Raw genomic sequence first — 18,434 nt, 5'->3', positions numbered from 1 at the left:
ATGTCCAGTAAAAGTTTAGTCAAATTGTGTGCTGATAAGTGGTCCTGTTCTCATTCGCTGTTAGTTGTTTTGCCTGAGTTGATCCATCCCTGGAGTCCAGAGGCTCTATAGTAGGGCTAATGGCGACCTCCAAAAGAACTCACACCAAGGACCACATTTATGTGTGTATATATATATATATATTTATTTATTAACACTCTGCTCCAAGAGCTAGATTTTGTTGTTTTCATTCCCTGACTAAGGAATATGAACTTTCTGGTGTTAAATAACTTGCCCATAGTTACATAGCCAGGAAGTGGAGGCACTGGGTTTCAAAATTATCTTTTTATTTTATGATTCTAAAATCCATGCTCGTAGTTACTATACTATAGGGCTTTCACAGAGTTTATACATTATTTTGAGAAGGCAAATATATTAACACCCACTCCAGTGTTCTTGCCTGGAGAATCCCAGGGACGGGGGCTGCCGTCTATGGGGTCGCACAGAGTCGGACATGACTGAAGTAACTTAGCAGCAGCAGCAGCAAAGTAAAAGTGTAGGTGCTATTTAGGCAAGATACCTACTTAGATAGAGAAAGGAAGTTGCCAGGAACCATTTCTCAAGGGTTTGTCCTTCAGCTGAATCTTAAAGAAGTTTACATAAATATGTGGGAATTCAAAGACTGATAAAACCACAGTGAGATTTCACTTCATCCTGTTAGAATGGCTGTTATTAAAAAAAAAAAAAAGTGTTCATGAGGATATGGAGAAATGGAAACTTTTGAAACTTTTGCACACTGTTTGAAGGGATGCAAAATGGTACAGTTGCTACTGTGAAAAACAATATAGAGTTTCCTCAAAAAATCAAAATAGAGCCTCCGTATGATCCAGCAATCCCATTTCTGGATACGTATTGGGAAGAATTGAAATCAGGATCTTTTAAGAGATACTGGCATTCCTGTGTTTACTGTGGTACTATTCGCAATAGCAGAGATGTAGAAACAACCTAAATATCTGTCAATCAATGAGTGTATAGATAAACTGTGATATCTATATATATACTCGTGTGTGTGTGTGTGTGATGGAATACTCTTCAACCTAGAAAAAGAAGGAAAATCTGAAATATGCAACATGGATGACCCTTGAGGACATTATGTTCAGTGAAATAAGTCAACAGAAAGAAAAATGCTACATGATTCTACCTATATAAGATATCTAAAATACTGAAATTCATAGAATCAAAGAGTAGAATGGTGGCTGCCAGAGGCTAGAAGGAGAGAGATGAAGAGTTATTTTTTAATGGGTGCAGCATTTCAGTTTGTGAGGACGAACGTGTTCTGTAGGTGGATAGTGGTGATGGTTGTACAACAATGTGAATGTTCTTAGTGCCATTGCACTGTGCACTTAAAATGATATATTTGTTGTGTATATTTTATTGTAATTTATAATAATTCATTGATTTCTTGGATCTCAGTACATAACTTATTTAACCTGATTTTTTTTTTTTAATTTGGAAACTGACCTAGGACATTTTGAGCAAGGATCTGGCCTAAGAGGTTGACAGTTGCTTTAGAAAATGAATCTGCAGAATTGGAAACTTTATAATCAAATCTAAAAGTTTGTAGTTGACTATAACATAGTTTTAGAGGATGGTTTTCAAAATAATACTTTTAGGATTTTTGTTATTTTAACATGAAACTTGACCACTGATATTTGTCTAGGGCTTTAATTTGAAAAGCAATTTCACATACATTCTCTCATATTATTTAATGGTGTTTGTTTAAGATTGCTGCTGCTGAGTCGCTTCAGTTGTGTCCGACTCTGTGGGACCCCATAGACGGCAGCCCACCAGGCTCCCCCGTCCCTGGGATTCTCCAGGCAAGAACACTGGAGTGGGTTGCCATTTCCTTCTCCAATGCATGAAAGTGAAAAGTGAAAGTGAAGTCGCTCAGTCATGTCCGACTCAGTCGTGTCCGACTCTTAGCCACCCCATGATTATTCAGCCTCAAATTGTTATATCTGTGTTACAGATGAAAATGTGAGAAGATTCACTGAGCTAAAGTGATTTGCCTATCTTCTGCACATACTCCTAGAGTTATGGTGATGTTAAAGATACCTAATTGATGAGAATATAACTCTTATCTTAATGAGAGTAGCAGAGATAATGGTTTCATAGATTTTTCTCTTTTTAATCATTGAAAAAAAAAATTTAAATTTTATGCCACCATTAATTATTTAAATGGAGACATTGCGAGTGAATAAATAGATGTGGAGAATGTACCTGAAGAGTTTACATAACAAAATGCATTTGGCTTAGGCTTATGTAGGGAAAGGCAGTGTCTGGCTGCAGCACTCAGTAAGAGCAAGAAGAGAATGGATAACTAGGGAAGAGGAACTGGTACCATTCTAGGAGCTGCCTACCTCTGAATTATTTACTTTTTAAGGACTCCTCTCTAATTTCTTTTGGGTACACCCATGCTGTTAGTGAGGAGCCAAGAGGATGTGTTCTGACCCTCCTAATCCACATGCCAAGATCAGCATCTTGGAATTTTCTTCCCAAATGGCCCGAGCTCATTTCTAGCTGTTTAGAAACCTCTTCCCAGATCTTTTCTTCCTTCCCTGCCATTTTACCCAACTCTGTGTCCAAGTGTTTACATGAAGGTGGCTGCATTGTGTGTGGGGAAAGGTTGGTTGTAGTGGATGGTGCTCGCATGGGGAATCAGGGTCCTGAAATGAGGGGATCTGGAAGATAGTTTATTCAGGTATAAATTATTGAAATATTTCCCCCTATATTACACCTTTTAAGGCAGTGTCATAGGGTCTTTGCATGTTTTTTTTTAATCTCCGTTTTTGCTCAGTCCTAGAAACTTCTAAAAGATAATGCCTATCTATTTTTAAAGCCTAAATTCATATAAAGAGACTATAAAGAATTATCTGGGGTCAAAAGATAAGGGGGAGGATCTTATACACACACACACACACACACATATATATGTATACACACATATACACATATATACACATATATATATGTACACATGCACACATATATATTTTTTCCCCAAAAGTGGGTTCCTCTGCATGGGCGTGCCTAAGGAGGTGAAGGGGAAGCACCAGAGTTCCTAGCTTGACCAAAGGATTCCTTCCTCCTCTGTGGGCGAAAAAAAACATAGAGATGTGACTTCAAGGGCTCTTTATGACCATAGTAGCAGAGAAATAAGAGACTTTATCCCCTACCTTCTGGGCATGACATGCCCCCTGGGTTCAGGTATGACCCTGAAGAAGAGCTAAACAATGAATGTGATTAAATAGCTCATTAAAAAACAAGGGTTGATACTCCAAATATAATTTGCTTTAAGAAAATGAAGACATGGATCTTGTCAGCACTCCTGAATCTACATTAAGATTCATTTCTGATGCATTAGAAAGTTTGTTTGAATCATTAAATGTGTTAAATAATGCTAACATTTAGGACAGAAAAAAATGCATCTCTGTTGTTGCTGCTGTTGTTCAGTCGCTCAGTTGCGTGCAGCTCTTTGCGACTCCATGGACTGCAGCACTCCATGCTTCCTGTCCTTCACCGTCTCCCAGAGCTTGCTCAAACGTGTCCGTTGAGTAGGTGATGCCATCCAACCATTTCATCCTCTGTGGTTCCTGTCTCCTCCTGCCTTCAATCTTTCCCAGCATCAGGGTCTTGGTGGGTGCAAATGTACTATGTGCCAGGTACATTTTTAATGTCTTATATCTACCATCTAGCTTATTTTTACCACTGACCTATGCAGTAGGTGGTATTATTCCCTTTTATTTTAATCTAAGGAGGCTGAAACCTAGTGAAGTTTAATTATTAAAAGCATAGCTGATAATTAGTAGCAGAGCCTAATTCAGCTGTTCTCTTTTATTCTAAAGTACGTATGCTTAGTCACTATAGAGTCTTCCTAGGTAAGGAGTTTATATTTATCACACAGAGAGTAAAATTTATGCCTCATGTCTCTATAATGGTTTGTTTTACCTAAAGTATTCTTACATGCAAGAAAAAAAATTCTAATTTTTATTATCTGGTGCAAGATGATAGGCAACTATTAAAGGGTTGGAGCCATTGTGTGATAAGGACTAAATGCTGCTGATATAAAATAAATCTGAAGTATATTTGGGTGGGAAATGAGGAAGGGGGTAGAGAAAGACGAGTTTTAAGGCTTGAATAATAGAATGAACCAAGATCAATGCCAAATGATTCAACTAAGAGAAAAAAGTATGTTGAGGGCAGAAAACCTTTTGCTGAGCTTACTAAGGGTAAAGATTAGATACCTGTAAGATTAAGAAGGACGCTTACTTTAATTCTTTCAATTAAGAGACACTGATGTATAGAACAGTCTTTTGGACTCTGTGGGAGAGGGTGGGATGATTTGGGAGAATGGCATTGAAATACGTATAATATCATATAAGAAACGAGTCGCCAGTCCAGGTTTGATGCTCGATACTGGATGCTTGGGGCTGGTGCACTGGGACGACCCAGAGGGATGGTATGGGGAGGGAGGAGGGAGGAGGGTTCAGGATGGGGAACACGTGTATACCTGTGGCGGATTCATTTCGATATTTGGCAAAACCAATACAATATTGTAAAGTTTAAAAATAAAATAAAATTAAAAAAAAATAAAGTAGATTCATCAATAGAAATTGATTTCTTTGGTAAGCCAGATACATCTGCATGTATTTAGTTAGTATGAACTGTAGGAAGCCTGAAATAAACAATATGTGTCAATTTTCTTGTCAGTAAACTAAATACAAGGCTGATTTCTCATGTCATAATGAAGAGGCTATTGTTTTCCAAATGCTACCCAAAAATAATTAATATAACTCTGTATGTCTTGTTCTAGGTTAGGACATTCTTGAAGTGTTTATTGAAGAGATATCTTCCTTGGGAGAGGAAGAGGGTGGGATGATTTGGGAGAATGGCATTGAAACATGTATAATATCATATATGAAATGAATCGCCAGTCCAAGTTCGATGCATGACACAGGATGCTTGGGGCTGGTGCACTGGGATGACCCAGAGGGATGATACGGGGAGGGAGGTGGGAGGGGGGTTCAGGATGGGGAACACGTGTATACCCATGGCAGATTCATGTTGATATATGGCAAAACCAATACATTTTTGTAAAGTAATTAGCCTCCAATTAAAATAAATAAATTTATAATAAAAAAATAAAAATAAATAAAATATAGGGCTATATCTGATGCTCTCTGGTTATATTTAAAAACTGAGATCTTCTGATAAAATCAAACACTTTGCTACTGAGTAGGTTAAAAAAAAATTGCTTATTCAATGTGAAAAACATTTAACCTGCATTTATATGCTCCTTCCCATTGTACAGTCATCCTTGTCTCCTCTATCTCTTATCCCACATTTAGCCTTCTAAGAAATCATGTTGTTTCTACTCCCCAAATATAGCAGAGCTCAACCCCTTCTTACCACCTCTGTTAAGTCTACTCTTTCCAAATCTCATGTGGGTATTATTTATTGATGTTGACTATATTGAGTTAAAAATAAGCATATTTTTAAAAAATGTATTTACTAAGTAATTTAAAAAAGTTCAGAAATATAAATTTGGTATATAGTAACTGTGAAACAAAGTCAGTTTCCTATAATACTAAGTATACCCTCATAGGGTATACTAAGTATACCCTCATAGGATGCAGTTAAAAAAATTAATTAAAAAATGTGTGTAGATTTGTGACAGTCCTACCAAATAACTGATTTTATCTTGTGGATTGTAATGAGCACTTGTCTTTGAAGTTTTTCTTTCAAAATATTAGAAGCTTTTTGCTTGTTGATTTGTCTCCTCATTCAGCATACCACTCTTTCTTTTTTGCTATAATGTTTTCCTTCATTAAGAGAGGTATCAGTTTCTGAATTCCAGAATATGTATTTGTAACTGAGCTTTGTATCACTTTGTAGAAACCTCTGTACTACTTTTTGTCTTGGGAATCTTATCACATGCCCCTTCATAGCTGTTCCAAAGTTCTGTGGGAAATGTGGTTTTAACTCTGTGTCTTTGAGATCCTCAGCCTCTTTCTCCTCCAATGTAGTGTGTTGCAAACAAAATACTCAAACAAAAATTCTTGGGGCAAAAAAATAATAACACATATTACCTTGGTCTTCCCTGGTGGTTCAGATAGTAAAGAATTTACCTGCAGTGCAGGAGGCCTGGATTCAAACCCTGGTTTGGGAAGATGGGGATAAGCTCTTGGGCCTCCTTTGTGGCTCAACTGGTAAAGAATCCGCTTGCAATGCAGGAGACCTAGATTTGAAACCTGGGTTGTGAAGATCCCCTGGAGAAGGAAAAGGGTACCCACTCCAGTATTCTGACCTGTAGAATTCCATGGACCGTATAGTCCATGGGGTCACAAAGAGTCAGACATGACTGAGTGACTAAAACTTCAATTTTTTTCACATATTAATATAACCTATTTTAATGAAAAAATTTTCCAAAACAAACAAGAGTGAAAAGAAACGATTTTTATATTTTTGCAAGTCTGTCAGTATCTGCCTTAGAAGACAGCGCATTCTCATATCTGCTTCAGTGTTATTCAATCTGTTGAATTTCTGGGTTTTTTTGTTCAAGTATTTAAAAAAACCAGCCTCACAAAGATGTGGAGCATAAAAGGGAAGAGTATCTTAATGGCCTTTTCAGATAACAGTGGACATTCTTATTTGACACTACACCAAAGCCCAGCAAAGGGCACTTTCTTACAACTTAGTTGTAATGTGAAATCTGAAACCATATCAATGAACTTTTCATACTTTATTAAATTGTAATCTGTTTACCCATCTTGTACTTGGAATAGCTCTTTCCCTGCATGACCTTGTAACATCATACATTAGTCATCTGGAAAATACTGGTTCAGAAATTATAAAATTTATGATACCAAAAGAATCACATTTGTTAATATCAACATTCACCAATGATCCCATCAAAAAAGTATTCAATTATTAGAAAACCGTTAAGCCCACAGTGGCAGATAAAAGTTTTCTGAAGTTTGAGCTTTCATTTGAAACTTAGAATTTTATTATTGGCAGCAAACACTAGCAGTTGTTTCCCTTGAAGTCACAGTCTCACTTTGTTTTTTTTTGGAAAATTATCTGCCAAATACTCAAGTCTGAATAAGCACAGTTTATGGTTTTTGCCTAGTAAAAACTTATGTTGTATAAGAAAGTGGCTAATTCAGCTTGCAACCACAGCAATTATACAAGGGATTTTTCTTGAGAAAACCATTTTACTTCAGTAAGCAGCAGAGACACTTTCTGTATGTTTGCCATTTTGTCATATAGAATATTAAAACGAAGTGTACTCAAGGGTTAAAATTCAATACAATTAATAACTATGTTTCACCAAAACAGTTTAAAGTAAAACTAGGTTTTTACTTTATCAATTTTTTCTGTGTGTATAAGACTATACTGACTACTATACTTGATATTCCATATATAGTGAGTAAAGGATATAATGTGAGTATAAGAATATAATGATGACTAGTACACGAGGGTTCCATGGTGTAGTGATTAGCACTCTAGACTCTGAATCCAGTGATCCAAGTTCAAGTCTCGGTGGAACCTCCAGACACATAACGTGACTCTAGTTCAATCTCTGGGTTGGGGAGATCCCCTGGAGGAGGGCATGGGAACCCACTTCTGCATTGTTGCCTGGAGAATCCCATGGATAGAGGAGCCTGGTGGGCTGCAGTCCATAGGGTTGCAAAGAGTTGGACATGATTGAAGTGACTTAGCACACACACACTGGGCGTCACTGCCGTAATTTGTGTTGCGGGGGCTTTGCTTTTGCACCGCAGTGCAGCATAATAATGCTGAAAGCTCAACTCTCTGTTTGCCAGCGCCAGACTGAACCTCGGAGACAGAGTTTTAGATGAAGTAGAAAGGGATAGCTTTATTACTTTGCTGGAAAAAGGGGGACAAAGTGGGTTCCTGCCTGGAACAGCTATGTGTCACAACGCCCAGAGGATTTGATGAGGGGATTTATAACAATGGTCCAAGGGTGGGATCTCTGACAAGGTTTAGGTGTGTGGGGAGCCTGGAGGAGAGCATGGCAACCCACATTGTTGCCTGGAGAATCCCATGGACAGAGAAGCCTAGTGGGTTACAGTTCATGGGGTCGCACAAGCGACTTAACACACACAGGGCTTGCGTGCCTTTAATCCTTTGATCTCCTAATCTTGATGGTCTTCTCTGGTCCCTTTAATTTTGCCTCTGGTGTTTTCCTGGCTGCTTCTCTCTTGATTATTGTTGTTGTCCTGTACAACTCTTTGTACCCAATGGACTGCAGCATGCCAGGCTTCTCTGTCCTTCACTATCTCTCAGAGATTGCTCAAACTCGTGACCATTGAGTTGGTGATGCCATCCAACTGTCTCATCCTCTGTTGCCCCCTTCTTCTCTTGTCTTCAGTCTTCCCCAGCATCAGGGTCTTTTCCAGTGAGTCAACTCTTCGAGTCACGTAACCAAAGTATTAGAGCTTTACCTTCAGTATTAGAGCTTCAATCCTTCTAAGGAATATCCAGGGTTGATTTCCCTTAAGATCGACTGGTTGGATCTCCTTGCTGACCAAGGGACTCTCAAGAATCTTTTTTGCTGCTGCTGCTGCTGAGTCGCTTCAGTCATGTCCGACTCTGTGCGACCCCATAGATGGCAGCCCACCAGGCTCCCCCGTCCCTGAGATTCTCCAGGCAAGAACACTAGAGTGGGTTGCCATTTCCTTCTCCAATGCATGAAAGTGAAAAGTGAAAGTGAAGTCGCTCAGTCGTGTCCGACTCTTCACGACCCCATGGATTGCAGCCTACCAGGCTCCTCCATCCATGGGATTTTCCAGGCAAAAGTACTACAGTGGGGTGCCATTGCCTTCTCCAGAATCTTCTTTAGGACCATAGTTTGAAAGCATCAACTCATCAGTGATCAGCCTTCTTTATGGTCCAAATCTCACATCCATACATGATTACTGGAAAAATCATAGATGGACCTTTGTCAGCAAAGTAATGTCTCTGCTTTTTAATATGCTGTCTAGGTTGGTCATAGCTTTTCTTCCAAGGAGCAAGTGTCTTTTAATTTCATGGCTACAGTCACCATCTGCAGTGATTTTGGAGCCCAAGAAAATAAAGTCTCTTACTGCTTCCATTTCCCCCCCATCTATTTGCCATGAAGTGATGGCGCTGGATGCCATGATCTTAGTTTTTTGAATGTTGAGTTTTAGGCCAGCTTTTTTACTCTCCTCTTTCACTTTAATCAAGAGGCTCTTTAGTTCATCTTTGGTTTCTGCCATTAGGGTGCTATCATCTATGTATCTGAAGTCGTTGATATTTCTCCCAGCAATCTGGATTCCACTTTGTGATTCTTCCAGTCTAGCATCTTGTATGATGTACTCTGCATAGAAGTTAAATAAGCAGGGTGACAATATATAGCCTTGACTTACTGCTTTCCCAATTTTGAACCAGTCCATTGTGCCATGTCTGGTTCTAACTGTTGTTTCTTGACCTGCATATAGGCTTCTCAGGAGGCAACTAAGGTCATCTGGTATCCTTATCTCTTTGAGAATTTTCTACAGTTTATTGTGATCCACACAGTCAAAGGCTTTGGTGTAGTCAATGAAGCAGAACTAATTGTTCTTCTCAAATTCCCTTGCTTTTCTGTGCTCCAACGAATGTTGGCAATTTGATCTCTTATTCCTCTGCCCTTTCTAAACCCAGTTTGTACCTCTGGAAGTTTTCAGTTCATGTACTGCTGAAGCCTAGCTTGAAGGATTTTCAGCATAACCTTGCTAGCATGTGAAATGAGCACAGTTGTGCAGTAGTTAGAACACTCTTTGACATTGCCCTTCTTTGGGATTGGAATGAAAACTAACCTTTTCCAGTCCTGTGGCCACTGCTGAGTTTTTCAAATGTGCTGTCTTCTTGAGTGCAGCACTTTCACAGCATCATCTTTTAGGATCTGAAATAGCTCAGCTGGAATCCCATCACCTCCACTAGCTTTGTTCATAGCAATGCTTCCAAAGGTCCACTTGACTTCTCATTCCAGGATATCTGGCTCTAGATGAGTGACTACACCATCATGGTTATCCAGGTCATTAAGATTTTTTTTTGTATAGTTCTGTGTATTCTTGCCCCCTCTTCTTAATCTCTTCTGCCTCTATTAGATACTTGCTATTTTTCTCCTTTATTGTGCCTATCTCTACATGAAATATTCCCTTGATATCTCCAATTTTCTTGAAGAGCAACTGTTAGAAACTTCCCTTTGGAACTCAAGAAAGGTCATGAGTTTTGTCTACAGGGAACAGGGACAAAAAAAAGACCTCCATGCCATGGAGCTCCATAGGGCCCCACTCAGTTCCAATAGTTCTTCCACTTGAAAAGTTATTCCAGCTATGTAGTTCAGCACCACTCGTGTTTATTACCAAGTATTCATATGCAGTCAACTTTAATGATTGGTTGATTCTGATGTCAAATGAATAGCAGCCAAAGAGCTAGTCCCGCCATGCCTGATTAATCCATTTATAAGGCAAAAGTGCAATTCTGTGGACAAGATTTTCACCCATCTTTGTGTTTGCAGCAAAATCTTTAATTCAGCAAAGTACAGTGTCTTTGAAAAGAGGCAGTACAATAATTTCTTTTACTGGCTTCTCCAGCAGTCATTCAGCAAAGTCAGTTCTCCAAGACTTTATTTTTTGGCCTCCTAAAAGATGCTTACTCCTTGGAAGAAAAGTTATGACCAAACTAGATAGCATATTGAAAAGCAGAGACATTACTTTGCCAACAAAGGTCCGTCTAGTCAAGGCTATGGTTTTTCCAATAGCCATGTATGGATGTGAGAGTTGGACTGTGAAGAAAGCTGAGTGCCGAAGAATTGATGCTTTTGAACTGTGGTGTTGGAGAAGACTCTTGAGAGTCCCTTGGACTGCAAGGAGATCCAACCAGTCCATTCTGAAGGAGATCAGCCCTGGGATTTCTTTGGAAGGAATGATGCTAAAGCTGAAACTCCAGTACTTTGGCCACCTCATGCGAAGAGTTGACTCATTGGAAAAGACTCTGATGCTGGGAGGGATTGGAGGCAGGAGGAGAAGGGGACGCCAGAGGATGAGATGGCTGGATGGCATCACTGACTTGATGGACGTGAGTCTGAGTGAACCCCGGGAGTTGTTGATGGACAGGGAGGCCTGGTGTGGTGCGATTCATGGTGTTGCAAAGAGTTGGACACGACTGAGCAACTGAACTGAACTGATGATGTGACTTCTCCAGTCAATGCAGTTTGGTAGCTCATTCCGTCAGGTGCTTCACTTGCTTCTTCATTTGCACTTTGAAAAGGTGTACCAAACAATTTTAAGCTTAAAAACTTCATCATGTTTACATGAAAAATTTGTTTCCTTTTCTTTAAATTTTGGATAATTGGGCACAAAATGATATCAGAAGTAACATAATAGTATTTTTAAATTGTTCTTATTTTTACATCTGTATGCTCAAATATTTGGGATGGAATTTCATGAAACCTATAATTTGCTTTCAGATTATCATCAAAAATATCTGTAAACCTATTTATCAATATGCATATAAAGTTAGATGGATTGAAGGCAGATAAAGATGGCACAGTGTTAACAGTTGCTAATCTAGGTGGTGGGGATACAGGTGATTCTTGAGCTCTTCTTTCAGCCTTTCCATTTATTTGACATTTTTCATAGTAAAAAGTTAGTTAATAAATGAAGTCACTGAATCAAAGGTTATTCATATTATTGCTTCACTTCTAAGTCATTAAAAGAATATGGCATGGTTTTAAAACTTACACGAGGTATTTTAAAATAATTTTATTGTGAAGTGTGCTCTTCTGCTGTTCTTAGTGACTCAGTCGTGTCTGACTCTTTGCAACCCATGGACTGTAGTCCGCCAGGCTCCTCTGTCCATGGAGATTCTCCAGGCAATAATACTGGAGTGGGTTGCCATGTCCTTCTCCTCCAGGGGATCTTCCCAACTCAGGGATCGAACCCAGGTCTCCTGCATTGCAGGTGTATTTTTTATCATCTGAGACACCAGGGAAGCCTGCTGTGGGGTGGGTAGCTCAAGTCATCAGCATGATAGTCATTCAGATAAAAATGTTCTTCCTTTTTCTTTCTTATCTGTACTGTGTTATGACCTCTACAAGAGTCTCAAGATCCTAGTTATTTTAGCTATAACAGGGATGACTTTAACAATGGTTCTTTGATAAGTCTGTTTATTTCCTGTTAATTGATTTGCATTTTGTTAGATCTGAAAGTGCTTAAATTGTTACCAAGAATTCTTTAGTGTTTCTTCTTTAAAATAATCCTTAATTTTTATTGATAATAAATGGCACTGAATGTTTTGAAGCATTTAAAATTGTAAAAGATCATGTATATGTATGTGTGTGTGTGAAGATCATGTGTGTGTGTGTACATATGTGCATGCTCAGTCACTTTAGTTGTGTCTGACACTTTGTGACTCTGTGGACTGTAGCCCACCAGGCTCCTCTGTCTATGGAATTCTTCAGGCAAGAATGCTGGAGTGGGTTGCCATGCCCTCCTCCAGAGGATCTTCCCCCATCGAGGGATCAAACCCACATCTCCTGTTTTTCCTGCATTGTAGTGGGATTCTTTACCACTGAACCACCCGGGAAGTCCATGTGTGTATATACGTACATACACACACACACACAGACAATGGAATATTATTGTATAATATAAAATAATACATTAGAAGGAAATCCAGCTATTTTGTTTTCTACTACATGGGTGGACCTTGAGGACATTATGCTAGACAGAGGGAGAAAATCACTTCATGGCATCACCTACATGTGGAATCTAAATGAAGAACTCATAAGAACATAGAACAGTAGTTGTCAGGGACTGAGAAGCAGGGGGAATAGATTACAGAGTTTCAGCTTCTAACCATAGTTGATAGCACTATACTGTATAACTGAAATTTACAAAGAGAGTACAACTTTTAAGTTTGAAAAGTACATAAGAATAAATATACAAGGTGACAAATGTGATAATTGACTAGGTTAACTGGATGAGAGGACTTGTTTCACTATGTTCACTTTAAATATCTTACATTTTTGTCAATTATACCTAAATAAAGCTGAATTTTTAAAAACGAAGTAAAATTGTAAAAAATAATTTATTAAAATGCCCTCCTAAAACTTAACGTTTTTGTTTTCTTTAGTGGGTACATAGTCATGCAAATATTTTTTTTTTTCTCATGACTAAGAATGCTCATGAAATTGAAAATATAGAGTGGCTTGACATAGACTTGGCACAGAAGTATTAGGGCTCTCTAAAGATGGCAGCCAATTATAATAAAATGAGGAAACTCAGTTGTAGTTTGTGTTTTTCATAAATACCCACTGGGATAGAAATATTCTAATTATTCTTACATCTCAGAAGAAACTGAAATATATAGCTCATTAAAAGAACACGGAAGGACTAGCTTTTTCAACCTGCATAACTCATGGAAACAGCTTCCTCTGTCTTCCTCTCTTTCTCTGATGTATTTCATCCAGCTGCTGAAATAGACTGCCTTCTGGAAATTAAAACCCACGTGGCTCAGACCATAGCAGTAAATCTGGTAGAACAGATGGTCCTGGATGAATTGTTTTACCTCTGCATAAAACCTTAGGATTTTATCAATAGGCTTTACACTAAGTAATGGGAATCAGAGTGACAAATTAACAGTAAAACTTTCATGCTTATATCCAAACACTATGTTCTGGCTTCTTACATTGTATTATTCTGATCAAGCCAAAACCATTGTCCTCTAGCAACAAACCAAAGATAAATCTCATCCAACTCATCTAACTCATTTAAATATGTTTGTTCTGTAGCAGTTTACCTAAAGATTGAGTTTATCTGAAGATCAGTCTTTAATAAAATACCTTACATACAAATGTATATTCACTCATTTATAGTCTTTTCTCTACTCAAGATTGAAATAGGGTTACATGAGAATTTAGTTCCACATCCCAGTTAGATTTTCTAGTGGAGTGGATTTTCAAGAATTTTATGTTAATGAGGTTTTTTTTTTTTCTTTTAAAGCTGCTATCATTATCCATAGAAAATAAGTTTCATTGATTTGTATATTCAACATAATTCAATATTTCCTTGCTGGTCTATGAGTTTCCCTAATAAGAAGCTGAGAAGACATTTTTCAGGAACTGCTATGAATCTGGACATTTTTTCTCCATCCTGTCTGATCTGATCCCTATAACTGTCCTAGGAAGCATTTGTATATCTATTTCATAACTTTATTCGACACATGTTCTTGAGTTGTTATTAACGAATCACTAAAAATATAGGAACTGAGCAAAATAGATACAGGTCTTATTTTTGTGGCATTTGATTTTGGCAGTGAGGATGGCCAGTAGCAAATATCTGACTAATAATCTAATTACAATTGCAGAAAGGGATAAAAGAGATCATAATAGGCAGACCTTATCTAGCTGGGGAGAGATTGATGAAAGTGGGAAACTTCCAGTGTTACTGAATGCATGCTTGTAGTGCTGAACATGTTGTCAGTAAAGCTGTGTCTTAAAAGATGGGTAGCAGTTGGCCTGTTGAAAGGGGAGACAGAGAGTATGTATATGTAGGCGGAGTTCCTGGAGAGGGTGATGGAACTGGAAGGAATCTGGTGACTGCAGGCTGATAAGGGAGAGTGGTTTTCTCCCTGTTGTGACTGAGGCATTCAAGGTCACACAAGGAAATGTAAGTGAAATTTGAACTCAGTTCTGTCCAACCTCCAATTCTTTCTTGTACATCATGTCTTTCCCCTGTTAGTCATCAGATTATGCCTAAGTTATTGCTATGATCTTCATCTGCAGATTCTTAGTTAAGAAATCTTTTTGCATGTTCATTCAGATATATTGCTGTTTTATTTATAAAAGTGAGCTGCAGTACATGCCTTCAGCATCATCTCTGTATTGTTTTTCAGCGTTCCAACATTCCAGAGCCTTCCTGAAGAGATCCTCAGTAAGCTTGCTGACGTCCTTGAAGAGGTAATTGTTTTTAGTCCTTGAACTTTTTGAGATGGGACTCAACCCATCACAGCTGTGCAATGACAAGTCACAAACTGCAGAGATCTTTTACATTTTTTTGAGCACTGGGATGAGATATATATTTGGCTTCAAATAAAAGCAGCTTTAGCATATCTGACATTTATACACAATTAGAAATGTGAAAATGAACTTAACTATAGCAGAAGGAAATTTTTTTACTGTGGCAAACATATTGTTACTTTGATTTCCAAGACAGGGAGATGGCATATATATCTCTTATTTCAATTGGTGATAAGCACCATTGTAGTCACTGCTACTCTGAAGATATAAATTAGCAAATTTCTAACATGAAATAGCAGGTTGGGTACGTATTTTTTAGCATATGAGTATTTTATGCGTGTAACTGTATGTGTGAATGTGGAAGTATCACTCTTACTTCTTTTTCTCTGCACCTATAAAGCACAGGAAATACTGAAGCAGGAGAAAGACAGGAGGTTTACACAAGTAGTGTCTTAAGTGAACACAAGAGTATAGGGTCCCTGGTGCCTATAGAAACAAGGAAGGCACCGTACCCGGGCAATTATGCAGGTAGGGAGGTTGTTGGAGTGGCTGGCTCTGTGGCAAATCTGTTCTGACATCTATTTTCTCAGTGATCTAGAAAGCAAGACCATCAACTATGGGGCAGATGTTTGAGAGGTTTAAAGACAGAAGAGAAGGTATGAGAAAAGTAGAAGAGGAAATGGACTAGGAAGGCACAGTATGATTGCCAGTCATCATTCAGGCACTGTTTGACATTACCAATCCCAAATCTCAATTAAACAGGCAAAAAGAGTTCAGCCAGGATGTATGAGAAGACAGGTAGATCAGACTCCACTCAGTTGTACCAAAGGATGGGAGAATTTTTAAAGCACTGGAGTGAGTGGTGGAAAAATATTCCAGTAGGGGCGTTGCCACAGAGTAGGTTCTTATCTCATTGCAGAAAGAATTCAGAAATGAGATGGAAGTCAAGAAAGAAAAGTGAAGAGTTATTAAGCTCTCAAGGGAAGAACTGGGACCCAGGTGGGCAGTTGCCCTGAGTTTCTTTGGCAAGTTGGTTATATGAGGTGTGAAAATAAATGGGCAGAATATTCATCGAGGAGAGAGGGGTTTGGGGTTATATATTTCCTGATTTTCATCCTAGCTCTACCTTCCTGGGTAGGAAGGATTTTTGTCCTTATTTAGTCCTTGAGAAAGACATTCCTGAGCTGTAGAACAGGAGATCATCAGCCTAGAAGAAGATCTGTATCTCAAAACAGGCAAATTGAGAATTTACATTTGAAAATTTTCTAAAGTAAACACCCTAAGAACAGGGAGATCAGGAGCCTAATAGTGTTAGAGAGAAGCCCATCTAAAGTTTAGTCAAAGTGAGGGGGCTGTTCAGTCTGTCTTGCTTACCAGCCCATTTGCTCTTGTATGCTTTTTCAGCCCCATTTATTTCTCTAGATTCAAGTCCCAAGTAGATAGAGAATGGGATTTAACCAGGACTGGTATTTTGCCAGGAAAAGCTGAGTGGTTGAAACAGGGAAAAGGGGTTGAAGATGCATGTGAAGGAAGGATTATAGAGACAGCTCCTGGAATTTCGATTGGGCAAGAAGGAGAGGGATGCTGAAAGGAACAAGGGTCAGTGAGTGACTGGGATCAATGGATTTTAGTCTCAGGAGGCTGAAGAATTTTTGGAGTTGTGCTATCATAGAGAGAAACCAGAAAGATATTAAAAAAGTTTTTGTCTCTAAGTACTCACAATACCTCATAACTCAGTCAGTAAAGAATGTGCCTGAAATGCAGGAAACACAGGTTCGATTCCTGGGTCGGAAAGATCCCCTGGAGAAGGAAATGGCAATTCAGTACAGTATTCTTGCCTGGAAAATTGCATGGCCAGAGGACCCTGGTGGGCTACAGTCCATGGGGTCACAAGAGTCGGACACGACTTAGCGACTAAACCACCACCACTCACAATACCAGTAATTATATGATACTATGATACATAGAATTTCAAAGGTTTATGTCCACAAATTCTTAAGAGTCTTTTTATCAGAGTGAGCTCTCCTAGGATTTACTGTTCTCTCTCATCTTATATGGGAACACAAAGTAAAACAGAAGTAACATTTGATTCCTATGTTAAAATATAAAAGATCCATGAGAAAAAATTACTGGCTTCCTTTCTTTCTGAATATGCCAACCACTGTACTTGCAACCTCTGTAAACGAAAAGCTGCTTTCCCCAGTTCTTTTCCTTGTTGAATACACTGAAGAACTCTCTGATGACCTTTTTCTTTTTTTCTAAACAAAATGAAATAAAGTACAAAATCACTGGCCCAATCAAGCCTGTCCAAAATAAAATAAAATAAAACCCCATGAAATGCTTTAATCATTTTCTTTCTTTTCCACAGCTGTGGAAGCATTTGCTATGTTTTGCAAAACAATAGCCATAGCTCTATAAATAATTTTGACCAAAGAAATATTTTAGTATTTTATGTCCGATTTTCACATCAGAAGATGCCTTAATTTATGTTATACAAGCCACAGTACAGTCTACAGCAAAACTGCATGAAAATAGAAACAGATGATTAAGTGCCCACACATTTGCTCTGAAGACATACAAATGAAGTAAACAGCCAAAATATGAAGTTAGACGTATGAATATACTACCCAATGCACAAAAGTGTTCAAATTGAATAAACAAGCACAATGAGAAATTAGATTAAATTATGTATCAGATAGAGTGAAGCAAATTTGGAAGAACAAAAGCAATACCAATGTCACTTAACATTAAAGGAAATGTGCTTACATAATAATTGAGCTGTCTTTCTTCCTACAACATCTACAAGAAAAGGAAAGAATCCCAGATAGTTTTGAAAAGAAAGCCTGTATAATCATTGTGTTCAACAAAGAAGCTTATAGCCTTGTTAAAACAAATATTTATGGAACATCTGCCACGTGCCAGTAATTGTTCCAAACTCTGGGATTCAGGAGCTTGTCCACCCAAAGCATGTTTCAGTGGAAGGTACAGATGAGACACAAGGAAATGGCATCAAAATAGCATTGAGTGAGAAGGCCATTCTGTATTGGGTTAGGGAGGGAAGACCTCTCTGGTCTCAAGCTGAAATCTAAAAGCAGATACAGGATGCCATGTGTACAGGACAGAGAGAAGAGAAAGCATAATGTCCTAAACTAGGAATGAGTTTGCTGTTCTTAAGGAATAGGAAAAAAAAAACTACAGTGAAATGAGATGAGGCTAAAGAAAATAGCCAAGGCCGGTGGCAGGAGACTTTGCTGATTGTGATAAGGAGTTATGATAAGGCTTTTAAGTGCAATGGGAAGGTTTTGAGGGTTCTAAGCCATAAAATGACATGATTTGGGTTGTGTTT

The 18,434-nt window shown here is 38.4% G+C and overlaps 1 protein-coding gene across 9 annotated transcripts in view; it reads left to right on the top strand.

Annotated features, from left to right (window-relative positions):
* PRKG1 (protein kinase cGMP-dependent 1) overlaps positions 1 to 18,434 on the top strand; it is a 1,415,798-nt gene that overhangs the window by 1,011,576 nt on the left and 385,788 nt on the right. For all 9 annotated transcript variants that reach the window (XM_086379150.1, XM_086379151.1, XM_086379152.1 and 6 more), the window contains one exon: positions 14,965 to 15,028. In XM_086379150.1, the coding sequence (XP_086235276.1) occupies positions 14,965 to 15,028 (64 nt within the window). The remainder of the gene's footprint in view (positions 1 to 14,964; positions 15,029 to 18,434) is intronic.

The sequence above is a fragment of the Bos grunniens genome, chromosome 26 (assembly GCF_055505025.1).
Source record: "Bos grunniens cultivar Pamir isolate PY7600 chromosome 26, Bosgru_T2T1.0, whole genome shotgun sequence".
NCBI lineage: Eukaryota > Metazoa > Chordata > Mammalia > Artiodactyla > Bovidae > Bos > Bos grunniens.
The sequence above is the reverse complement of the archived record's forward strand: the minus strand, read 5'-3'. Positions and strand labels throughout refer to the sequence as shown.